Consider the following 27,586-nt stretch of genomic DNA (forward strand, 5'->3'; position numbering starts at 1 on the left):
TGACACAAAACTTGTTTCAGACAATCATGCTTGATATTTTCACTAAACAAAGTTAATTTTGTATTTCATATCCATAAAATAAAGCATGCATTTCTACCTATGTTATTCCTCAGATTAGGTCTTTTGAAAATGCAAATCCATTGTAAAGCCTGAGGGAAAACATTACCAACATTATCGTTCATGAAAAAGGTAAATCTTGAGGTTATCCTTGTACTCTTGGATGTGTTATCTTCTTTTTAAAGTTATTAGTTTTTATTGATTTATATTATATTGCTTATATGTGTATTTCAGATTTTGATTTCACTCAAGTTCAAAAGAGAAAATATGATTTAAAATGTTTAAAAGTTTTTCTAAATTGATTTTAACAAATCCATTCGTCTGTACTGAAAAAGTGCTGTTGTTTTTTTATTCAAAGCCAATTATGTGATTATTTTACATATTTCATCAGAGTTGATGAGTATTAAAACATGCTTTAGAATTGTGATGTAAATTGACCTCATCAGATTTTCCTCAAAATGTATCACATCTTGAGAAATAAATCAGAATATACATTTATAATATATTATATGAATATTTAAATTATCTGGTAATTTAGATAATCATGAGTCTACTTGCTTTTTCTTCAGATATAATATGTTTGTATCATATACATTTAATATAATGTAAATATGTAAGTAAAATATGTATAAATTAATTATTAAGTTTTTATATTAGTAGTATATTGTGACAAAAAAAGTGAATTGAATATGTCAATGTAGTAACTTTTAACATACTAGCTGCAATTTAATGGGTAAAGGAAATTACTTCCAAGTGTTCTTCCATTGGTTTCCACTAACCTTAAAAGTAGTCAGGGATTTAATGTATTTTGATACACAAACCTCATTTTATAAATTACATACTTGCATTTTTCTATTTTGTAAAGATAAATCATTTTAATTTCAAGTAAAACTTGGACTTGGATTATTCATTGTCACATATTATTTTTTAAATGTGTGAGTCTTGATCAAAAATAAATTTCTTGCATGATAATGTAATTGGTGGACTGAATGTTGATGTTATGGTCAAGAGTGTCTGGTGCACCCACCTTTAAATGAGCAAGTTTTTGCTCAGCGACGTACACAGCTTTCAACAATGCGGGCTTATGTCAAGCTCGAATAATTATTTCTATCTTTTGGTATATATATCAAGAATTTAATTTCTTGATACCAAGAAATCGGAACACTTGTTACAGTGCTTGACATATGCCAGCATCGCTGAAAGTCCATTACGTCACTTAGCGAAATTAGAGATTATTCCCATGGGGTCAATTCCAGACTAAACATTTTTTTTTTTCAGAATACTACATGAATATTGTATCTGGGCAGTTCCATAAAATAGTAAACCTTTTGGTCAAAATTTCAAAATCCTACAAACAGAACAAATTAGAAATCACATGAAAGCTAAGACACTGAAATGTATAAATCTGAAAGAAATAATTTCAAACAATGTATCGTTTCATTTTGACAAGGCATTGAAATCACCATAGCAACAAAATAGAATTTTACTTATTTTCAAAGGTCAAATTTGCAACAAATTTTAAACCTTTTATAAGCTTTGAAATAATCAAAGTTGGATGTTGTCCAAGTTGTTATTATGTCAGGTTTCTAAAAAATAATTTAGGTTTTTTTTCTATTTTTCTTAAATTTCTCAAACCAAATATATTAAAAGCAGGCACTTTCAAATGTACGTCCGACCCCTTTTCACATACACTTTTTTTCTTACAAGCAAAACAAAAGCAGATAAATTTTCCCAAAGTCAGATGCAAAGCAAGCTTGGTTTGTTTAATATATACACCAGAAGGTAGCTCACCACTAGTCCGGGATTTCAAGTTAAGTGGGGGTCGGACGTACAACTTTTTTGTACGTCCGACCCCTTTGAAACTTTTTTTTATGAAGTTATCTTTCACTGCTCAGATGTTTTTTGCAAAAGTTTAATATCATAACATCTTTTACTCATATCAATCTTTCAAATTTGAATACAAATTTCAATTTCAATCTAGTTTAAAATGACCTTTTTTGTATTTCTTTACCCAACAAATACTGGGGGCAAAATTCACCTTCCATCTTTAACATTTTGCATGATAGTTCTTTAACACACCTTGATATCGCTGTATAGTTTTATTGGTTTTTTCTTTGAAGTCTTGCACAAGTTTTGAGACCAATTTCACAAAGAATACCTCACATTTTTGACAACATGTAGATTTTTAAATGATGATATCATCTTCAAGAAATGGTGATTTATTTGTGTATTGTGTGCATATTCAATGGAAACTGCCTTCCTTCATCTCAAATTATCACATAACTTAATGAATTTAGTGGTAATTATGACTGAATAATAGCCTGCAGAAAATTAAAAAAAGAAAATAAAAATTAAAACCTAAAAATACATGAGAAATTTAATAAACAAAGAAGTTCCATATAAAAGTAGAAATTGCCCCTTCCCCTCAATCTCAGGTACAGCAATTGCCCCTCTATGAGAAATAGATCTGCCCATTTGCTATAATGAAACATGGATGTCTAGACTATTCTACTTTTGCCTATAGGGGTGTAAGTTAAGAAAATGTGAAGGGTTATTCATTTAATTTTGACTTGTTCTCATTTCTTTATTTCTGCATCAACCTTGTTCAAACTTGGTACAAATGATCCTTGGTTGATACCATGTGTGTGTTGATGAGGTCAAAGGTCATCTAGGGGTCAAAAGATAGGCCAATTAGTCATTTTTTGACAGATTTTGTTTAAATCAATTTTTTTGTTTGCATCAATATTGTTCAAACTTGAAATACAAAATCAGAGGGTAATACAATATTTTTGTTGATGAAGATTATAATAGGGTCAAAAGGTCACTTTTGCTCATTTTGTTATTCAAGGTCAATTGTTCAAGCTTTCTAGGGGTCAAAAGTTAACTTTTGATACCGGTAGTTTTTTTTAATGTGTATTGTATTCAAATGTATTCGAACTTGGAACAAATTATCAGTGGGTAGTACCACATATTTGTTAAAGAGGATGGAGAGGTCAAATGTCATCTAGGTGTAAAAATGTCAAATGACATATTTCTGCATTAATTTTGCCCAAACTTGGAACAAAACGATCAGTGGGAAAAATTACATGTGTTCTTGAGGATGGAGAGATCAAAGGTCATCTAGGGGTCAAAAGGTCATATTGCATGTTTTTTTATTGCAACATCAGGGAAGACTCATGGTTCGTAACCCACCTTGTAAAAACAAAGTTTGTAACAGAACAAGTTTTTTTAATGTTGAAGAAATTCTTTGTCATGTCTTTTGCAAACCATTAAAAAAAATACATTTTACTTGAAGTTTAACAGTATCCTGCATTGCGTGAATAGCCGAGTTGTTTCATTAATGCTGTGATCTAAAAATGTAGATATCAAAATGGAAACAGTTTAAACCCACTGACTCATTCGTAATAGATATGAGGTGCATTTTGCTTTACTTTAAGAAAATCAGTATGGGGGTCGGACGTACACTGTCTGAATGCATGTCAACTTTAATCAAGCATAACTCTTCACCAGCATCAGATTCATTTGTTAATTCCGTCTTATGTGAAAGACAACTAACCAAACAGGATGTATATTAAAAAAATCCAGTTTAGAATGTCAATGTTTTGTGTAACTGATCTTCATAGGGGGTCGGACGTACAGTGTGCAAATATTTTGCACAATGTACGTTCGACCCCTTCAAAGTGTACGTCCGACCCCAAATAGATCAGCCTGTAACTAAAACAAGGCAATGCCTATCAATTTCTGTGCTTCATTTCTTGTAAGATTCATCCTTTAGCTAACAGCTCATATTAGAATTTTAGTACCTGCAACACAAAAATCACAGAGATTTTGACATGAAATCTAAAAGCATAAAACCTGCTTTCGTCTGACGTACGTCCGACCCCTCACATTTTGCCCATATTTTCTATTCTTGATATTGCAGCCTGGTCCTGTCATGGTGTAATGATAACCTAGGTCACATGTTATGATATACTAAAATAAATAAAACACTGCTATCAAATTAAAGGAGATACAGCTCTTAAATTTGTCCGAATGTACGTCCGGCCTTTATGGAATGACCCATGTGGATATTCAAGTTTGAGCTACAAGTATGCCAAAGAAGTCATCGCATAACCCTGACAAAACTTTTGTTGTAAAATATACCAGAAAAAGTAGAAAATAATTGACTAAGGTTTGAGAAAAATCCAGTAAAGATTAAGAAATTTATTAGAAATTTTAGGTTTAGACCATTAATGAACAGCTGCCCCAAATGATATGATGTAGAAAAAAACTAACTCTTTGAATATTTGAAGGATTTTCCTCAAACCTTCACCGATATATTATATTATTTTTCTGCTATTTTACATAAAAAAATTTGTTGGGTAGAACCCTGTATAAAATATTTTCTTTAGATAATTGTACTTTTTATTGAGTTTTAAAAAAGCACACTGATTTTGGTCTAATATTTACAAACATACAAACCAGACCGGTGTGTTTCAGGACCATGGGACCTACATGTATTTCTTTTTCTTTTTCAGTGGGGGTTTGTGGCATATGTAATTAATATAGTGTATGTGAGGGGCAAATCCAGGATTTTGCAATAAGGGGGAATTTTGTGGGGTGGGGGCTAGAGTAGCGTTTGTCCCCACCCACCCCTAACGGTGATGCTGCCCCTATTCTCAAATAGACAACTTTTATGTATAGGCTTACACATATAAATCCAGATGAATAATCAACAATTTGGTTTATGTATCAGCTAGTCTTACTGCTTAACCACATAATAAGTGTCGTGTAGATCTTTATTTTAATGAAACGATGGAAAAAAAAGTTATTCAAATAACATATTTTGATGTCATCAAAAGTACAATTTTCAGTAAATAGCTGTATCATATAAAGTCCTTTAAATCCATATATCTTTTCATGGTCATTTTGTAACACAAATAACAAATTCATTAAACATATTTTTATCATATTCATGATTTTAATAGATTTACCATATAATTTTCTGGAATGATATCCCACATGATATACTCTTTTCATCAGGTCTAAAAACTGATTACTTTTTAAGTTTAATCCCACTGAGAATCTATGATAATCTGAGTACTCAAGTGACTATAAAAAACACTGCATATTACTGATTGTTAGAACATTGATCTAACAGGGGGAAAATGTAATATCCCTTTTAATACATAGGGGTATATGGGTGGTAATATGATTCATGATTTCAATATATTACATACTTAGGCTATGTAAATTCGAATCAGTGATAGGTCAATACGCGGCGGCTACGCCATTACAGATCTCCGTCGAGGAAATGAAATGTTATATTCAAACTCTAGGTAGGCAATATCTCTATATTATTTAACGTTTGATTTTCTGGAATAATATCCCACGTACAATACACTGTCTACATCCGGTCTGAAGACAGATTATGATGTTTAAGTTAACATAGTCTATTCTGGGAGTCTATCAGACTGAAAACCTACAGGTATATGCTATAAAGCAGAGTACTAAAGCGACTATACAAACACTACAAATTCTTGATTAACTGATTGTTAGAACAATGATCTATACAGGGCAAAAACGTAATAGCCCTTAAGTATATCTTAGGAATATAGGGGTGGTAATATGATACATGATATTTGATTTTCTGGAATACTATCCTACATATAATACATTGTCTACTCCGAGTCTGAAGACCCGATTATTATGTCAAAGCAGGGAATTGAGAGGCCATAAAAAAAACACAGGCCCGTATTCTGAAGTCATGTTCAACTTAGACCATTATGTAAATCTGAACTAAAATTATGGGAAGCCAAATGTGTCAAAATTTTGTATTAAGTTGTATGTTTCTCATATTTACTGTGCTCTTTCCTGATTCATCGAAGGTGAAGACAATTATCTATTTATACTTCCTAGACAATAATGAATGATTTGAGAGCCAAAATGAGCTGAAATATGATATCACTATTGTTAATGATTTATGTAAAAAATGGCTTTCCATACTTAAACCACAACTTTAAACCCGAGTTCAAGTTAAACCCGACTTCAGAATACGGGCCTTAGTCTATCATACTGCCAATGTATAGTAACCAGGGGTGGTATTCTGGAACACTCATAACTTTTGTCATAAATTTTGTCATTTCTCTCCAAGATGTGACACCACTATGATTGTCACAAGTCTGTATTCTGAACATTGTGTTTTCCCTGTCATATCTCTCAAAGTCCTCGCCCATCTTTTCGGAAGCAAACCGATCAAAATCATCATTAGTTCCCAATGTGGGGGAGTGGAGTGGGGCGCAATGCACTCTTCGAAGTGTCTTGGGCGAGGAAACAAGTTAAAAAATCATAAAAGATGTCTTTAAATCAATTGTAATAGCTCAATTCCACGTGTTATTCATGATTAAGATCTACTTCTATTAGAATAACTATTTCAAAGTTCTGCGCAAATCACTTTTATCTAGCTTTTCAAAATCGGTGCTCACTCAAGCAAAAATATTTTTGCTTAAATGGATCTGCACCAATGTTAAATTGTGGGAAAACTTTAGGATATTACAAATGTAAAATTTTATAGAATTTTTTTCTAAGTCTAAACTTTTTCTATATGCACTGTATAACACTGAAAATTCACAAATAAACCGAGTGATAAAGCATTGAACTAAAAAGGGTCAAAATGGAGTGGCCTGTTGGATTTTCCTTGAGTGGCAGATATGCATTGAAGTAGTGAAGGTGGTGTGAGTGTTCAGAATTTGGTTGAGCCTGACATCTTATCTCTTCAATCTGGATAGCCTTTCTGAATATGAACTTCTTTCCAAAGGAAGACTTAGCACTTAACCATTACTTTCCCCACTTGTGCCTTCAATCGTCTTCATCGCCATGGTTGTCTCATGGAACTTTACTCTAAAGGTAGTGTAAAAAGATAAATGAAAACAATTTTACAAAGACCTTACTTTTGAAAAGATAACGTTTTATGATTTGTCTTTGTGGGAAGTGGTATATATCTCCTTTCACTAAGCTATCACAGGGCAATTAAGTCAAAACAAGACAGTGCCAATAAATACAAAAAAATTGTAATATGAATCCTAATCAAATGGCTGAAATATGTCATGTAACCAGTTGCTGACATTTAGTTAAAATCCATCAAGTTCATCCTATCATTGTTAATCTGATATTCACGAATGAAAAATCTTTCTTATTCATTGAAAGTAAGAGTCTCAAATGAGTTCAACGTGGTCTGAGAGCTTGACCTTTCACCGATTGACACTACGAACTAACAAGATCAAATCCACTCTTAATGCATAGTAATTTATAAAGGTTGAAGCTTTACAGACATCATTTTATTTCCCTCAGTAGTTTCAGGGTTTATTGTCCTTACAGGGTAAAACCAATTGGAACCAAACATCCATATAGTACAGTAACGAAGGAGTAGTAAGAAAAGGATGAAAAGAACACATGGGAATAAATTTATATGTACATAAGAATAGGCTGTAGACTTCACTATTCCAGATTGAACTAGAAAAGGGGTTTGGAGAAAGGTATAACTTGATAGACGTAGGATGAGAAGAGAAGCAAATATCTGTTATTTTTGCTTGGTGATATAAACATAGATTATTCATTTTAGAGTTGCTCTTTTTTAATAGCCACTTTTAATTGATGAGAGATTCAGGGTAGTAAATGTTTTGTTCTAGTTTTCTATTCTCCAAGAAAAGTACGCCCACAAAATCTTTTGATATATTACCAAATATCATTCCTATATGCTTGCATACATAATCTATAAAAAAAATGTCCACATTGTTTTTCTTTCAGAAATGATTGTTTTCCCACTATGTTGTCTGGACTTCTTTCCCCTTTCCTTTAAAGGCCTCCATCAATTTCACGCCCCAATTTTAAGATTGTGGTCTCCCATCTTACAACTGTAAAATGTTCAGGGTTCCCAGCCCATCAGGGAAAATTATTTCATTTTTTTCCAGTCGGGGAGAAATCAGGGAATTTTGATAAAAATACCTCAAATCAGGGAAAATGCCTCAAAACGCACTCTAATGAGGAAAAAATCAGGGAATTTTAATTGCCCAGAGTCAAAAGAACGGTAGTCAGTCAGATCGACTGATCGATAAATACCGGTTATGGTGGCTTTTTAGTAGTAGGATTGCCTTGAATCAACCTCTTACTGTATAAGGTGAGGAAAGGATAGCTGTATGGGGAGAAGGGAGGCCATTACATGGCTGTGCAATAGTACTAATTAGTTTTACATTATTTCTTTTATACTGAAAATACATGTCTTCACTGCAACAACTTAAAAAACATGCGAAATTGGGAGGGGATTTAAATAATTATCCGGGAATTTCGTTTTCTTGAAAAGCTGGCAACCCTGATGTTGATATGATAAATGTGTCAATAATTAAAAAACAAAAGAAATCTTTCAAGGATAATTATATATCAATTAGAATAATGTTGCGAATGTTAATCTTTTGTGTTGTTTGCTTATTGTTGTGTGCTAGTAATAATGGAAAATGGTTATACTTGTATATTCTTTTGTTATCGGACTGTAGAAATCAAGACAATTAAATGTTGACAGTTTTCAGAACACTGCATGTCAACATTCCAAAAAAAAGTGAATATTCATTAGTGAATGTAATTGCTCATGACACTATCAAGTACTTAGTAGTAGAATGAAGACAATATTCAATGCATACCGAGCTCCCCTTTTCAATCTAAACAGGACAGCCACAACAAGGATAACTAGTAGAAGGCCAATGACAGCGGCTACAATGATGCCGATAAGTAGACCCTGGCTCATGCCTAATTGAGAAGTATCAGGCTCTTCTGTAAAAAAATATATATATAATAAAGAGTGAATTAGTTAGCATTAAACTTATGTCAAAATTTTGTTATTGCACATAATTTGTCAAATACAATGGCTTTACCAGTCTCTCTTGAGATAAGAACTATGACTTTTAACATTGGGATCAATAGAGTAGCTCAAATTGTGAATTTTACTGTTTAAATATTGCATCTCTGACTTGAAAAAAAATGTATGCATCAGTAAGAACAAGTTTTACCAATGAGATCTATAGAGATCAGTCAAATATGCACATCTGCCAAAACACACCTACAAACTTGCACCCACACAGAGCACACCTGTTCGACTCCTCAAATAATACTATAGAAAATTTTGGGTTTAAACAATGTCATTCGCCCAGGCATTCGGCACATGTTCAATTTTCCCCAGAATCAATTTTATTTAATCTGATTGTACATACATATGAAACAAGAAATGTACCTGCCAATCTGACCAAAAACATTTCAGTATTTTAAAAGCTGAAAATCAACAGGTGAGGAAATATGTATTTTTGTCTCGCCTGGATAGCAAAGTCAGACTATGGGCGCTGTTTTTCCGACAGCAGTGGCTTCGTCAACATTGACATCTTAATCAAAGATTAAGGTTAAGATTTTGAAATTTTATCATAACTTAGAAAGTCTACGGACCTAGTTCTTGAAATGTGGGCATAAGGTTCATCATTGATCAGGTAATACACGACCAAGGTCAAATGTCATTTAGGGTCATTGAACTTGGATCATGTTTTCAGTAATTAAATCTTAACCGTGGTTAGGTTTTTGAAATATCATCATAACTTAGAAAGTTTACAGATCTAGTTCATGAAAGTTGGACATAAGGGTAATCGAGTATCACTCATTGTCTCAAGATTCAGGTCACATGATTTAGGTCATATGTCAAATCTTAATCAAGGTCTAAATTTTTGAAATGTTATCGGAACTTTCAAAGAAAATAAATCCATTGAATGAAAATTGGACATAAGTGTAATCAAGTACATGTATCACTGATTATATTGGACAAGTGTCAGGTCATAGGATCAAGGTCAAAGGTCATTTAGGGTCAATGAACTTAGTATTTCAATATCATATGAATGTTCTTTACTGTGGATAATTATTCATCTTGGCTGTTTTCAAAGTTTGCACAGCTGCTATATTGAATCACATAAAAAAAATATCATAGCTCAACACAAAAAAAATTAAACTTGAGAAATCCTGAGGAAACCAACAGCATTCTTCTCATTTTTCAGTACTTATATTATCAGTACTACTCGGGAGAAATTCTGTTGCTTGATAATAGCTCTTCAAGGAGTCGCTTTGGTTAAAAAGGAAGGAATAAAACTTGCTCTCTCTAGATACCTTCACAGTCTTCTTTGTTTTCTGAACCCTCGTGAAGAGTAACAAGGTTCCCAGTACAATTGATGCATGAACCTTCACGATGACTGGTCTGGTCCTGGTAGGTGTTTAAAGGGCATGGAATGCAAGATGAACTTTCTAGATAGGTCCCTGGCTGACAAACGACTGTAAAAAAGAAACAGAAAAAAATGGGCTGAACAAAGAATGTTGCTGCAAAGGCTGCAAAACACATTTAAATTAAAATGGCATTTTGAGGCAACAACTATATACATGCAGTGTACAAGTTCAATGATGGAATCAGTAGAAGTGTGTCAGTGATATAGCCCATTATATTGAATTCTCAATTCATTTATGATTAAACATTTTTTATTTAATCCCATTTTCCCCTTTATACTTTTCTTCCATTATATTAATCTTTTTTAAAATTCACATTGATTTGACCCTGCTGTAAGTGGTTCCTTGGTATCCCTGCCCCTCCTAAATATTCATTATCACAAAGTTAGGATTACTGTCCCCCTACAACTCTGTCTTACCAAGGCAATCAGCACTTCGAGAACTTCCATTCCGAACAGTAATCATTCCTGTTGGACATGGCAAGCATTCTTGTTTTTTATGCAAATCAAGATCTATGAATGTGTTGAGTGGACACGGAGGACATTGTGGATTGGTCTCGTTTGAAAGATCAACATAATGCCCAGCATCACACAGAGCTGGTGCACAAGAAAAGAAAAAAACATGTTACAACCTGATTTTCAAAATCAAAGTTTGTAAAATCATGGAATAAATATACTCTGAAGAAAAATAAATATGCATTTGTAAATCAGGAATACACAAAATAAAGAATCATTCCCAATATGTCCTGGTTTTCTATTAAAGGTGACTGTCCACTAGAGCGAGGCCAAGACTAGGAAGGGTTGCATTGAGAGGCATATTGTGTCATGGGGAGGTAATCTTGGTTTCTAAGCATACTCCCAGCAATGTAAGCAGATCATCCATAGATTGTCCTGGGAGAGACTTGGCATGGACCATGGTCCTAAGAATCAGTCAAGAAAGTCGTGGTTGGCACTTGCCTTGATTTCAATCATTGGTATCAATTACAATATCATGGCTGCCTCAAGAAATTTACTTCATTTCTTCTTGATTGATATTTAAAAGTACATCATATTTTCTTTTCTAAATTGGGTAGCCAGCATATACGATTTCATGCAAATACATGTTAGTCTCCAAAGCTTCCAGAATTAACTTTCTAAAAATATCTACAATCATGATATATAAATACGGCATTTAGGTCAAGCCTAATTGTGGACAAGCTCCCACGTGTTTGTCAGGGAAAGGTCCGGAAGTCAAATTCTGCATCCAAATTTTAATCGAAACCAAATATGGTTGTGGAAATTGTTGGCCACCTTGCATACCAGGAACTGTTTAGCAGCGACATAGACAGTGCATGTACAGACTATTTTAGCTATGTACGGACAGGATGCAAATGGGATGTGGATCAATATTGCATTCTGTACCTTGTCCTGCTGTACTCCTGGCCCAAGTGGACACCTGATTTTGATAGCGTGCAATATGTACTATAGGCATATTGAAAATAAATGTAAAACATATAAAATGGTCCGATACAATGACACTGGGAAAAGCAAATGCAGTGAAGATACTGTAACAAGTGAAAATGGCAAGAGAAGAAGATAAACCAAAACTCACCAACACAATCAGACAAGTCTGTTGATCCCTGTTCCAGAGTTACATATTTATCAGGGCATGGTATACAGCTCTCCTTTCCAGTTTCGTTTTGGTAGGAATCATGAGGACATTTTATACATACTGTTTCATTGGAATCAGCCCAAACATCTTGGTAATGACCAACTGGACATGGTTCTAAAACAGATAAGAATATTGAAATATTGAAAAATTTCTAATTGATATCAGATTAAAAAGGGGAGGAAACTGTCATTCCAAGGTCTTGAAGAGTAAAGAAAATAGAGGTCTGTGTTGTGTAACACAAGTACACTACCTCACATCACTTTGAGGGGGGGTAATTATGTATTCTAGGTTGTAGTGTCCCTTCCCTGTAGAGTACCCTGCCGCCATCACTGAGTGACGTCTGAACTTACTTTGTCAAAATGTTAATTCATTTTCCCTTTTTACCAATCCCTATTAAAATTTCTTCATAATCATAACAAATTTAAGAACATGATATATTGCCCTATCGGTCCTTATTAAGAATAACATTTCTTCTATATTTTTTTTTACAAAAACAAACTTATTATTTTTTTGTAAATGAACTTACCTACGGTCCGGATCAATGCAGAAGTGGATACCATCAGCCCCTGGATCGTTTGTTATCAAACCTGAAGGGCATGGAAGACAATCATCTTGGCCGTCTTGATTCTGGTAGGTATGTAAAGCACATGGTGCACATACAGCTTCAGTTGTGTTTGGCAGCACGTAATGATAATTACCGGCCGGGCATACAACTATTAGGAAAAAAAGAGAATATAACTTACAGTTAGATTTATTCATTTTTTGTCATTACTACTTCAATTAGTCGCTATAAAGGAAGGTATATGAACTGTGTACCCAATGGTAAAGAGACTTGCTTCCTGGCATGCACTGATGCCACATTCCCTCTCATGATGGCCTCTAGGGCCCGTATTCTGAAATCGGGTTTAACTTAAACTCAGGTTTAAAGTTGTGGTTTAAGTATGGATAGCCACATGACGAAAATCTTGCTTTGAAGAGCAGTATACCCCAGTTTTCCTTATCATCAATTCTCTTCTCCGAGTACGTACTACAAACCCTATTGCCCTCAAGCATGAAATTTAAGTATAGAAACACCTGTTTCTTGACCTTGGTCCGAAGATAACACACCCCAGCATCAACGGTCACAGCAGGGGGCCACACACGATGGATTGCAATGTGTGTAGTTCTGGTGAGTGCATGGAGTTCCATGTATACACGCGTTGATAGAAACTATTTTCTTCCTTTCTTTCTTTCTTTCTTTCTTTCTTCCTTCCTTCCTTCCTTCCTTCCTTTCTTTCTTTCTTTCTTCTACAGGCAGACAAGTCTTATGTAATAGCACAGCTGTTGTTTATCATTTCGTCCTTGGCTCAACGCTCGTTTACTGGCCCGTGGTGGTGAAATTTAGACAAGGGGATTACCTGGCCAAGATGGGTTTATCGGGGTTGGAAATGTTGTTGAGATTTTTCAAATGAAAAATTGGGTATAGGATCGCAGTTTGCAGTCCGAAGTGCAGTCGAGAATCAAACGGGAGATTCACGTAATGAATTGATACATAAATCAGTAACTGTAGATAAATCATGTTTCAGCTCATATGGCTCTCAAATCATTCATGTCTCCAGGAAGTATAGACAAATGATTGTCTTCACCATCGATGAAACAGGAAAGAGCACAGTAAACATAAGAAACATTCAACTTAATTGCCAGGCTTGTTATATGTGTGATTATTTGTTTGATGAGGCTTCAGCTTAGCAATTGATCCAGGGGCAAATTCTACAAATGATGTCATTGATTATTGTGTAATTTCAATCATATAAAGTTGACCATGAGAATGTGCAAATATGACATGATCACATACACGTACATGTACTGTATCTTGAGGTTCTGTACGTCCTGTGACAGCATAGCATTACGAAAATTTCCCGTTGGATTCTCGACCGCACTTCGGACTGCAAACTGCGGTCGGATACCCCGTTTTTGATTTGGAAACTCTCAAACAACATTTCCAGCCCCGATAAACCCATCTTGGCCAGGTAATCCCCTTGTCTCAATCTCACCACCACGGGCCAGCCAAACGAGCGTTGAGCCAAGGACGAAATGATAAACAACAGCTGTGCTATTATGTAAGACTTGTCTGCCTGTAGAAGGATCTTTGGAATGAAATTATTGTATTCGATATTAGTCACGTTTTCAAAGGCATATTACATTCAGACATCCAATACTAGTCCATTTTCAATTTCGAACGAAGAAAATCGACCTCGAAATAAGGAAAGTAAGCGAATAAAAATGACGGCATGTTTTGCAGAAACCGAGCTCAGCGCTGCGCATGCATCCCGTCGTGTGTGGCCCCCTACTGTGACTGTATATGCCGGGCTCTTGCGTTATCTTCGGACCGACGTCAAGAAACAGGTGTTTTGAAACTTAAATTGCTTGGGGCATGTTAGAGTTTGTCGTATTTGGAGAAGAGAATTGATAAGAAGGGAAACCAGGGTATAGTGATCTCAAATGGAAGTTTTTCGTCATGAGTGTAGGTAGTGCTATATGTATGTGAAGGCAGAGTCACATTCGTTAGTTTTACATTTGCGGGAATTTCATTTCCTTTTGTGTGTGTATGTCAGGTGTCTGTGGCAGAATTATTACCGTTTGATGGTTGTTTCTCATTTGCATTTTTGTCTGGATCTGTGACATTGTGCCATAAACAAATCAGCAGCCAAGTGTTCTACCTCGTCAAGAGGATGGGTGCTCTGTGGAAGAGCAGTGGATCACATTTCCTAATATGAGGATGTTCATCAAAGATGGAGGTGCCGGGGGGGGGGGGGCACACTTCCATTTGACGAGTGGATACCATGTGTGACCATAGGGTTTTGAAAATTAATTTCAGGATAATTTCATGATACAGGAGGTGTTTTTTTTATGTTTAGAAACCATTTTGGTAATGTAATGCAGGCCTGTGAGACATGTGTAGTGACAATTTCTGAGTTTATTTTAGGATATCAAAAAAGCCTGAAATACGTTCTTGGGATACTATGTAAAAAACAACATGTTTATCTCGTTTATGTGATACTGTATAAAAAAAGAATCAAAAGCAATTTAGCTTTTTTAGTTGGACGTAAAGAAATATCCACCTGTTAATTTTAAAGACAGTATTTCCGAACAGCAGGTGAATTTTCAAAAGAAAGAAATTCCAATACGTGTTGAACCCTAAGAGACACGAACTTAGTAATAATATGTAAATAATGTTTTTCTTGGTTACAAAAAATGACCAATTAGATCTCGCCCTGTAAGGGCATTTCGTGCGTTCTTAATTGACGATACGGGACTCTTAAAAAAAGCCCGGTTGCTGATACTTCAGCAGAGTCGTCAGTGTTCAATTTTGGTTACATCTTTCTCTATGGGGATTTGAACCAATATCTCCCCGAGATCGTCGGCTTAGCTCCCAACAGCGTACCTCACCGATGCTGTCTGGGCTGGTCTTTTTGTAGAGGAGAAATGGACTCCTGTTATAGCTGACTTTTTACCTACGTCTTTTTCCTGATATTTATCGGGTATGTACTCTGATATTTATAATAACGTTTCTAGTAAAAAGAGAAAAGAGATATTTGATATAACTAATTTCTTGACAAAGTATTTGTACTGAAGAAATTATGCTGAGTACGTTTGTAGACGACTTTATTTTTGTATAAAGTGTCATCCACACGAAATGTCGAATAATTATTATTAACAAAAAAAATAGATCTTTGAAATTATTTAGGTTGATTTACATGTCACTGTAGACAGCTTAGTATTTAAGCGATCTTCACTTGTTGGTATTTTAGAGTTTTCTAATGTACTAGTGAACATTATTATGTAACCTTGACATTATGAAAGTCATTCTCGTCGAATTTCTTAAAGGCTTATAGCCTGGTTTTACATGATGTACTTGCATTTTTATTTAGAATTGTTGCTAAATAGACAATTCTCATTGTCATTTTTATGAGATGTTACACGTTTTGAGGTCGTTTATCTGTATTCGACGACGATAAGTGTATTAGGACACTGTTTTATTTTGATAATTGTCAGGTTCCACTGAGACCCTCACCATTGACGAGTTTTGTCCTGATATCGATGATTCATCTCGTTTCCACTCTCCGATGTAAACGGCAGGCCTAGCTACGTATTTCATCATTCCAAGTTCAGGTCGAACAACTCAATTCGCCAAGTAGACACCAACTTTTGTAGACAAGTCAACTTCTCAACGCTTTGGCCTAGTTTGGAGTTTATATCCTATTTTGTCACTTAATCAATTACTCTGTTTTAAACTGATAGAGCTCCTATATATTTCTTTGAATATTCGACATAACTTGTACTGTCTTCAATTTATTGGATAAACCATACAGGCATTTCTTTGAGTTGTAAACACTCTGTAAAATTGTCAAAGAAAGCATTCGAATCATTTTAATTATAAATTGAAGTCATCGAACCGCAATTATTTTGTCAAGTGCTTATTTTTCTTGAATGATCACGTATATAGCTAAAAAGTTGGGATGTTTGAGTCGCCGTGCTTGTTGTTGCTTGTTTAGTTTTTTCCCCTTTTTTTTCCTAGTCTGATTGATTGGTGTGTTTGATTTGTCTTTGCTTTTAGAAAGAAACAGCATTTTCTCCACCAAATTCTCCAAAATATTCAGATCCGTCCCAACACATGTCTCCCGTTTGTTGAGATGGTAAACTTGTACTATCATCACTGGATCAGATTTGGCTAAAAAGGTAGATTGACCAAATGCTACACTAAGAAAGTTTACAGTGCCAAAAACTGGGGTAGAAGACAAATGATAGGTACATGTCAATTAGCTTTGGTTTCCTTTCTTTTTTGAAAGCTAGCTCTGTATGAATCACTGCAATATAAAAATACTCAAGAATATTCAAAGAGATATGAACTTGCCTCTAATTACCAGTAATTGTGTAAAACACACACCTACAGAACACATACATGAACTTAAGCACATCTACATTATGAAGTATGTAACATTGCCTCTAATAATGTTATGGCACATGGCGTCAATGACATTGAATTGCCTGACCTACCGCATCTACCCTCCAATGTTAGGCCAGTTCCAATTGGACAAGCTATCGTGACATCACCAGTGGTTCTGTTAACGTCAACTGCGATGACTACACCATCCAGTTCAAGAGAAAATGATCCATTTTCTAAACGTTGCTGGAAACTGCTTCCAAAGTCAGTGATAGTCTCAGTAGCTTAGGGGAAATTAAACAAAGGACGTGACACATTTGTTAAAGTGATTGGTTGACATTGGTTTGACTTTAAAAAATCTGAGCTAGAAGGTCACACTTGTCACCTCTGTCTGTAATATGTTACAAAAATGAAGCCCAGAAAAAATTGCGTTCGAAAATGATTATTTAGTGCTTCAAAAATTGAAATATAAAGTGACCGGAAACACCATCTTAATTTTATCCCATAAACTTATGTGTACTATTTAGGTGTCTATAAGACGCCTATTTATAAAATCAGGGTTTGCCTTGTAGTTTTAGCTTTTCATTCTCAATAATGGTTGTTTTCAGGGTTTATTAGTTCTAATACATGCACTTGTACACATGTTTCATCTTGATTTGAGAATTTTTTAAATCGGCTGCTCACAAAGTTAAACAATACCTTTAATGTACTACATCATTTCCAATCTTAATCCTTTATTCTTTTACATTTTGCATCTCGCTAACCTTCTTCGTCTTCTACAAATCCTACACATAAATAATATATTTATGGCACCGTGACCTCTTTCAACCATCTATTTTAATAATTTCATTTGTCACATACCTATCAAAGACGATACTCATAGCCATTTGGAAATGATTACCGAACTCTTTATGAATGAATTAATTATTCATAGATGTATCATTTATCTATTAATTCAAACATATAAAATCAGGATTACAAGAACAGCTTTAAAACTGTGAAACCTTCTAGTGCACAACTATCAATTTTTGAAAACATACAGCATGACATCACACCACAGCTGTGTCACTCTTATGACCTTAGTCTGGCATATTTTGGACCCTGAGCAAGGTGTGCCACAAATAGACCCTGTTTCTGGGTCAATCTTTCTTTTAAAAAGTAGGGATATGCATACAAAAAATACTTTTACCATGTTAGAATACACATGTGACGGGATACGATTGTACAGGTTAACTTTATGACAAGCTTTCGGCCTTCCGCAGGTTATGCGCTTAGAGACGTGTTCTCTTTTGCGCAGGACACATAGGCCAACGTACTTGTACTTAAAAATGACAATATTTGAAGATATAATGCGACAACAGCTGGCTCCCCCCTCCCATTGACAGACACTGATACTGAAGCACCTACTACATGTATAAAGTGTCAAACCATCAAAAAACAGTTAATCTCTGTCAGTATCTCAGATGAATGAGAACATCTGCCACTAGCTTTCGTTAAAGAGGTAGAAGCACTTGAGAAAAAAAATCATGGACAGTATATACATTCATGTAACATACATTATTAATTAAATGATATATTATACAAATAGCGAATAGGCATGAGTGCGATGGTGCGAAATTTCGCATGAGGTGAAAGAAAGATGCTCTATTCAACGAGGCGTTAGCTGAGTTGAATAGAGCGTTTCTTTCTTTCACCGAATGCGAAATCTCGAACCATGGCACGAATAAGAATATTCGCTATCTGTGTTGTACAACGCCTCGGAATCTAGCGAAAATATGAAAAAACAAGAGTTTTTCCTTCCAGTAATCTATGAAAAGGGAGCAAAAATATTGAAAGCAAAAAGCAAAATCCCACAAGCCGGGCCCACAAGCGCACATGATCTTGGACAGCATTGCGCATTTAGCCAGTGGGCTGTACGTGCCTTATCATCTTATTCACTGAAATCGCATTGTGACGTCACCTTCTAAGGCCGTGCAATGTTAAATTTTGGACGGTACATTTTGGATGGTACGTCTTGTGTGCAACGGTACGAATGTGTGACATTCAGCCTCCCATTTGATCGCGTACAACAAGCTAAGTAGGCGTTGTACAATTTTCAATACTGCACATGTTACTCACTGTTGCTAAAATCTACTAGTATGTCAAATGAAATAGTGATGGTATATACCCTCATATAAACTATATATCATTATTAAAGTAATATATTTTTTCAATATTGCATTTGTTACTTACCATTGCTAAGATCTATGTCAAAGGAAATAGTGACCGGAGATTCTTCAAGTGATCGCTTTCTTGATAGCCCACAATTGCTGACCTGGACATTTATAAAATAAAAAATAAAAAGTGTTTACACTAATTATTTGTGCACTACACATGAAAACACTGGAAATGAAGAAAACAATGTAACCATATGGTCATAAAAGTATTAAATTGCATAATACATGTATATGAAAGTTATATCCTTTGTTTTTCAACTAGCTTCAAACTGATCAGTTATGCATGAATTAAATCATATGCAACACTAGGCATCTTCATACTGATGATGCAAAAATCGCAATGCTTTTAATGATCATGCCATATTGTTTATTTTTTAAGAGACGGCTTAATTGTATGTTGTATGCAGTTAACAGGTTACATTAACTATATAATACACGTGAACCCTTAATATTCAAAGCAAATCGAACTGCAATATTTGTTCGAATGGTCACTGTGTACCTCAATTCATATACATTTTCAACTGTTTAACACTTCAGGAAAAAATTAAAAACTTTTTCAATAATGTTCAGTACAAGCTACATGAATTTCTTTTCTGCGTGCACAAAATTTTTGAAAATCAGCCCCAAGCTCTGTCATATCAGGGACTTAAATTGCACCGTTTCAAACATGGCAACATAAGTAAGAGCATTGTCATTGTCTCATCAATAGTTAGACAGATGCATTTGATCGGTAATCACATTGGAAGAGCAGCCAACACATGTAACTTTAACCCTAACTAATCTGGGCTATTCAGGTCTTGGCCACTGATTGAACGATTGTCTTAAAAATGTACATGTGCATATGGTTGGATGTAGACTTCAAGACTGTATGGTAATATTTTCAACAAAAATAATTGTAAATATTTTATTTTTTTTAATCAATCAATTATGCAAACAAGCATATGAGATTTGCCCAAAATAATTTGGGGGTATACAATTGCCTTTATCTCACTTTATATCTGCAGTAGAAAATCTTTATTCACAATCATTTTAAAAAACTTTGCTCACTCCTCGTTCGCTCACAACATTTTATACCTACCTGTACATTGGAAACAGCACAATTTTCACAGCCAATCGCATAAACATTATCCAAAATATTAGAGGTGGCTATTACTAGAATATTCTCTTCTTGAACAGATGAAACACAGGTTGCTGCAGGAAAAGGCAAGCTGACTTGAGCATCCAGCGAATCTGCGGGTATTGTTTCTACGAATTTAATACCAAAATATGATACAAGTTAAAAATGATGTAGAAAAATTAAAAAAAGAGTTTATGTGACAAGGATGCACCATCATCATCAGGTGGTTGGATGAGACAGTCAAATTTGTAGATGCATTTTGAATGACATCCGATTAACATGTGGCCCACTCCCTTTTCGAATCGGTGCTTGACACGCATCAAGATCTTTTTTATGAGGTTCGAGATTGTTTTTTGAAGAGGCATCCACATTGATAACAGTATTGCTCCCCACTTTTTCATATACTCACATGTGGAAAGTCCTTCAGTGGGGGGAAAACGGGATATCAAAAAGTTACATGAAAAGGTATATCTACAGTGTATTATAAGAACCTGGCTATCAGGTCTTCGGAAGGGTAATCATTGTTTGGTGGAACTCGTCAAAAGTGGGTTCCCTTTTAAACTTACCCTTGCATGGAGGAAGGATGGCTCTACGATTGTAATCATGTTGATGATCCCATTTATAGTCTGTCTCTGGACCACAGGAATACAAGTCCAGCGTGGGCTGAACAAAGCCAAAGTCAGTTGAGTTGCACTTAACAGTACATCTCTTGGTTTCATCTTCACTCCAACAGCTCACTGTGCCATTCTCAGGATTCTGCAGATGAAGGCAACCTTAACCAACAAAAGGGTAGAATGACCTTCTTTCAATCAAATACACCACAAATTGGTAGACCTTTTCTTTATGCAAACCCATTTTTAATTTTATTCCCGGAATAAGATGGGAATCATCACGTACAAATTAATTTTTGACAAACTGTATCTGAGAGCAATTATGGTTTCCCATAATTGGATCCAAATAAAAAGTCATGAAATCATTCAATAAAGGACAAGTCTTATCAAGTCAAGGAGATAGCACAATCTGTTTGTAATTTGAGGCACTATGATGACCTTTGCATCTTCCGTACGGACTTGGAGTGATATTTGTACCTTGAACAATTTTTTTTTAATAAGCAAAGTGATGAACAGAGCAACCACAATTTGGCAAATTTGTATTGGACTAAATGATTTTAGGTGTAGTTGTTTCTATACAAAACAGTGAGTGGAGGTTGTGGCCAACAGATGTATGCCATAATATAGGAAAATTTGGTAGTAATCCAAATGACATTGAATGATTTGGACATTGGACCTCATGGCTTTAAAATGGCAATAAACCACTCTTCTTTCATCTACCATCTCTTTTCCCCCCAACCCTCTATCTGTGCCTACTATAATGCTCATAATATAGCATTTTTTCAAATCGATCTGGAAATATGGACATTATGAATAAGGAGATAGGTTTAGATAGATTTTTTTTACCAGGGCAATCCTGAGGGTTACAGGGTTCTTCTTTTGCACTTTCGCCTGTACAAGGTTGACCATATTCATTAGGTGGTGGGTTAGTACACTCCCTTGAAGTATTTCGAGTTCCACCTTCACAAGATGCGCTACATGGACTCCATGGCAACCAGTCACTCCAACCACCATCAACTGAAGAAATATAGGAATATTTCAGTCATGCAATTGCAACAAAATCCAAGGGCATCATATTTGATCCTACAAGTAGAACTTTTATCCAATGGACTTAATTGCATGTATTTTAATTATTCATATTTTTTTTGCAAATTTGAAAAAAAATAAGAAGTCAGCGGCAAGCTGCAGACTACTATTAAAATGATGTATATATCCTGATGTGGGGACTTGATGAAGACAACTCCACTTTCTCATTGTGCAAAGCGTCCAAGAAAGGAAAGGAAAAAAAAACAGGAGTTATTCATCTCACTTTGTACGAAGTTGCTGATAAACATTCTGCTTTCTATATTTACAAAATATTGAGGGTTGATTCAAAACATTGTGAAGATTATGGAGTTTATTGCAATTAATTAATTACCCCAAAAATCATTGTGTTAAAACTTCTTTGTTTTGTTTCTTCAATATGCACTGTATAAGAATAAGCACAGAACAAGCATATCATAACCAACAAACGAGGGAGACAATCCCATTTTTAGTATTAACTCCACACATTGCACATTGATATATTTGTATATGCTCTTACAAACCCTTATAACCATGCAACTGTAATAATGTTAAGTGTCAGAGAAATTCACCATTTTCACTGTCTTTGCAGATCTAGTTTGAAATTAAGTGGGCCTACCCTGATGCCAACATGGAACAGTCCACATGGGAAGGGCATGATATACCTTTTTTTGAAAATGTACATTCAAAATTGTCCAATACTTTATGAGGAAAGAACAATTGGAATGTTTGATCAGTTCAAGGCTTCTCATACACTTTGATGACTTGTCATTAGGTACATGTATGTTGAAATACACTTACTTATCTCATGCTCACAAAACTCTCCGAAGAATCTATCTGGACATGAACAATGAGTAGTCCCATTCATGGTTGTACAGGTTCCTCCATGTTCACAGCTATCGGTGTTGCACAGCTCTATGAACCTCTCACAGTGAATTCCGGTATAATCCGTAAGACATACACAAGTATAAGAACGGAGTTCGTCCACACATGTTGCTCCATTCAGACAAGGATCCAGCACTTTGCATTCATCCGTATCTTAATAATAATAATCAAAGATTTATGTAGCATACAATTAACTGCTTATATAATACCGAAACCATTTCATGAAATACAAGACTCATTTGAATCTTGATAAAGTATCCTCTCTCAATAATATCATTAATTTGTTTAAGCACTGGTGGGATAATGGAGCATGATGCCTTCATTATAACTGCCTTTGCCAAGCAGAAAAGTCGCATCAGATTAATAAAACCTCTTATTCTACACTATTTCCCTTTTTCATCACTCTCATTATTTTCATTTCTTTCTTGAAATCAATTCAACATACAAAACACACGTATGTACTATTCTTGTTATGAAAGTCGATTGACTTGAAGTGCACTTCAAGCCAGGGACCTCGCATGATTGCTGATACTTTTCAACAGTTATATACCACTTTCATGAAATTTGAACCGATAAGACTTCAAATAATTCTACAAATTTAGAATCTTCCCACTGCCTATTAGAAAAATGATACAGATACCTCAATGGCCATTTCATTTAATAGTCATCACTTTAATATTGCACTTCTCATCAAATAGGAAATGAAACATTCCTACCATGGTGAAAAATTACGATTGTTGTGGAAATATCTGAAAATGAGACCCTTACCATCACACACTGAAGGAGTCGCTGAAGATGTCGAAAAATCCTGGTGCGAGTCAAAGTCTGTCCATGAAATAATGTTCCCATATAGCTGTGGCAAACACTCTGATTTGACTCTTGACATCACATCCTCTGGAATATCCCCAGTCCAAACATTGATACCAGTCATTGTGATTGAATCTTCAAACAAATAATAGCACAGAAAATATCCAAAGTATGCTACGTAGAACACTGAATAATCATTATCCAGCATATTAAGAGGTTCTTGAAGATTTAATTATTAAATTTCATATAGTCAAGGACCATTTTTTTCAACATAATGGTGATCATGCAAAACCATTTACCTGAAAAAGGGTCATCCTCTTCATTATACAAAATCACAACTATAATATCATATGCTATGTTAAATTAAAAGGAAGAAAAGGGTCAGTATTGATTGTTTGTGAATGAAAAACAGCCTTGTGGACCTTGTTACGGCCACGCCATTTATACATATATATATATTTTCTTCATGTGGGTGTTTGTACCATTTCTGTCCAGCTCAATTACTCCAACTTCAAGCTGCAATTTTCCTGAGAGACGATAATCAGATCCATCGCCATCGTCACTTGCAGCCTCAGAACCATCAAAAAGAACAGACCATCCCCCAGTTCGGATAAATACAAGCAACAGATGATGCCAACGACCATCACAAACGGAAAGACCATCAGATGAATAATTCCGACTGTAAAGGAACAGTTATAAAAAGCTAATGACCATATGGAATAGTTTGACCACGGCTTTTATTGAGCATCCGTGTATGTTATTTCCTAATATCTAGTAATCAATGATGCCCAACAATCTTTATTTGAAAATTTTTAACATATCTCAGCTTTTCTTGGAAAAGAAGATTACCAAATAAATAACCCTTAAGTATGGAACATCTTTTATTGTTCAAATAATGGCACCACATGCTGAAATTGTTCAAAGTTTTCTTGGAAATGTAGAATTAAAAACAAATTAAACCACTTTTTTACAAAACTAAATTCAAATGTAATACAATTGTTGCTCATAGAAATTATCATTTAGCGGTAAAATCTATGGGCAGCTTTGGAAAGCCACTTTGAAATTACTCATCAACCACAATGTCTTCCACCCACAATACAAGACTGTTTTTCTAAAATTAGATCATTAACATGCATTCTTATACCTAACATTAGAAAATCATTGATATATCATTGATATATCATTGATATATCAGATATTTCTCACAAAATCAGAATTGAGAAACACTCACACTGCCTCCATGAAAATAAGACTGCAGGGGTTGTAAATACCAAAGTGAAGATTGCCCATTTGAAGGTTGAAGAATTGCTTGTTGGGTGATGTCATCTCTGCCATCATCCAGAGTGATACAGTTACATTTTCTAAGTCGGTGCTGACATTAGCAGAAAACACAGTGGACGATGTTTGATGATCCAATTTAAGATCATAGTTGTCAGGAATAACTGAGAGATAACAAATAATTTGCCTAATTACAAACTTAATGGGAACATATGTACTTATTGCTCAGATCAGCATTGTGCTGCCAATTATTATCAAATTTCTCGGTTTTGTAACTGATTAAGTTTTTTCGTCAAAGAGGAGTTCCCCTGACTTGACATAAATTTAGGAAGTACAAAATGCCATTCAAAAGAGTCAATAATTGCAGAGTCGTAATTTCTAGCAACACAGTCATCATGCACCATACGTATTGAATTACACTCTATATGATCAGATCTGATTACCGGCGAATCATTTTTTGTTCAAGACTTTGGGTACTTCAGTCCAGGGGCACTACATATATTAAGCAAACATAAAAACATATATTTTAAGAGAATAATTACTCCAGCACAATAACGAAACACAATTTAAAGGGAAATGACATATCATTAATTTGTTGACTAAATGATAAATGGGGAAGCTGCTCGCAAATGACATTACAAATCAAAAAATTAAAATTGTGATAATGGATTGTAATACAAACTCACAGAGGTTGTGATATTCCCTCAAAATTTTCATACCTGTTCCACATGTGTCTCCTGTATACCCTGGAGGACATGTGCAGATGAAATTTCTGAGGACGTCTATGCAGGTTCCATTGTTCTTGCATGGGCTCGACACACATGAACTAACAAGCTCTTCACAAGTTGTACCACTAAAACCAGAGAAAAATACATACACCACATGCCTAGCTTGTACTGTAATCAAGTTTGACAATAAAATCTGTGATTTTCTCCATAGATATGTAGCTTTTTCTCGCTTGATGGGCTTTGATCCTCAGTATGATAATTAACATGAAAATTATTGTGACATAGTTAGCTCTGAAAAATATATAGGGTTATCTGCTAGAAAGATCATATTGCCACACAGTATGTTTGCATAGTAGCCAATGTGGAAATATAATGAAATGTTGAAATGTGAATGTAATTTTCCACTCTGGGCACCTTAACAGTTTGAGTGTTAACAGTTTCTTCACACAGTGGACTTTGTAAAGAATGAGTTTCACAATGTTACACTTTAAGGTCAAATCCGACCCAGGAAAATGCTGACTAAAATAAATAGAAAAAATCAAACTAGCATAGTGCTGAAAATTTCATCAAAATCAGATGTAAAATAAGAAAGTTATGATATTTTAAAGTTTTGCTTATTTTTCACCAAACAGAGATTATGCACAAGGTGAGTCAGTCGATAATGTCCATCACTCACTACTTCATTTATATTTATTGTTTGAATTATACAATATTTCATTTGTTATAGATTTGACAATAATGACCAACTTGACTGAACCATATAGGATTAAACAATGCTAATTCCATATGTTCAGTGAAGAATAAATCATTGTATCACTTGACAATGAGGAGAAAATTAGAATATTTCATATTTCATATGATAAAATACAAAAGAAATGTGATTGGATGATGTCATAGTCTCCTCATTTGCATACCAGCCTGGAAGTGCAAATAACTGTTTTGTGAAATTAACTGAAACTGCAAAATATCATAACTTTTTATTTTACATCCGGCGATTTGATGAAATTTTTAGTGTTATGCTTGTTGGATTTTTCTCTTTTTATTCAAATCAACTTTTGTTGGAGTGGACTTGTCCTTTAAATAAACATGTTCAGATGATCTCACAATGTTTTCCACATTGAGAGACACACTGTGGGCACCACTGATATTTCCAACATGGAATACTCAATCATTACATGCTTAAAAATAAGACTTAATTAGCAAGGCAGGTTATTTACCAACTTTATCTCAAAGAAAAACATAATTGGTTCTGTCAATTGATTTTAATTTTTTTTTAAACTGAACTCATTGTTACCAAAACTTACCAAAAGCTCTGCCATTTTGTATCATAATCATGCTTATCCTGTTTTCCCTTAATTTCATTTTTTTTTTGGGGGGGGGGTGGAAGAGGCTCATTTGGCCAATGTTACTTAGTCTTGAAATATGCACAACATTCAAATAAAATGATCATAAATGGTACCTGTGAGATGTCACAGCAAAGCATCGATTTTAACCTCCATCCCCCTTCCTTCACCCAACATCTTACAATAAGAACCAGCCACGTATTGATTTTAAAAAGTCCATTGTCTTGCATGAGCGGAATGCAGAAAGTACTATAAGCAGATATCTGTTTGGGATATCTAATAGTTTTTGGATTTGATTTTTTTTTATTCCCATTTTTCTCTAAATGACAAACACTGCATTTGACCAAACTTCAATATTTCCTATTTATGTTAAACTGTATACACTTATAAGACAGAGACTTCTTACCGATAACCTTCAGGGCACTGGCAATCAAATCTGTTTGTTCCTTCTATACATGTACCAAAGTTGTGACAAGGTGAGGAAGAACATTCCAAGATGTCAACTTCACACAACCTTCCCATGAATCCTTTAAACCATAATAATCAAAGCAATAATAACAAATAATAAGAAGAAAACAATGATAAATAGTAATTGCTATTATTATGATATTGACTTCCTCTCCTAAT

General features: G+C 34.7%; 1 protein-coding gene across 1 annotated transcript in view; it reads right to left on the reverse strand.

Moving 5' to 3' along the window:
- Window positions 1-6,741: 6,741 nt before the first annotated feature.
- Window positions 6,742-27,586, reverse strand: part of LOC121426158 (sushi, von Willebrand factor type A, EGF and pentraxin domain-containing protein 1-like) — an 84,388-nt gene continuing 63,543 nt past the window's right edge. Inside the window, 17 exon segments of the mRNA XM_041622342.1 lie at window positions 6,742-6,936; window positions 8,730-8,859; window positions 10,228-10,389; window positions 10,758-10,934; window positions 11,929-12,102; window positions 12,519-12,701; window positions 17,026-17,196; window positions 19,145-19,226; window positions 20,207-20,373; window positions 20,812-21,018; window positions 21,703-21,873; window positions 22,720-22,956; window positions 23,572-23,745; window positions 24,093-24,289; window positions 24,842-25,052; window positions 25,608-25,741; window positions 27,366-27,486. Coding sequence (XP_041478276.1) covers window positions 6,867-6,936; window positions 8,730-8,859; window positions 10,228-10,389; window positions 10,758-10,934; window positions 11,929-12,102; window positions 12,519-12,701; window positions 17,026-17,196; window positions 19,145-19,226; window positions 20,207-20,373; window positions 20,812-21,018; window positions 21,703-21,873; window positions 22,720-22,956; window positions 23,572-23,745; window positions 24,093-24,289; window positions 24,842-25,052; window positions 25,608-25,741; window positions 27,366-27,486 — 2,768 coding nt within the window. The 3' untranslated portion in view covers window positions 6,742-6,866.

This window comes from Lytechinus variegatus, chromosome 13 (assembly GCF_018143015.1).
Source record: "Lytechinus variegatus isolate NC3 chromosome 13, Lvar_3.0, whole genome shotgun sequence".
Lineage (NCBI taxonomy): Eukaryota > Metazoa > Echinodermata > Echinoidea > Temnopleuroida > Toxopneustidae > Lytechinus > Lytechinus variegatus.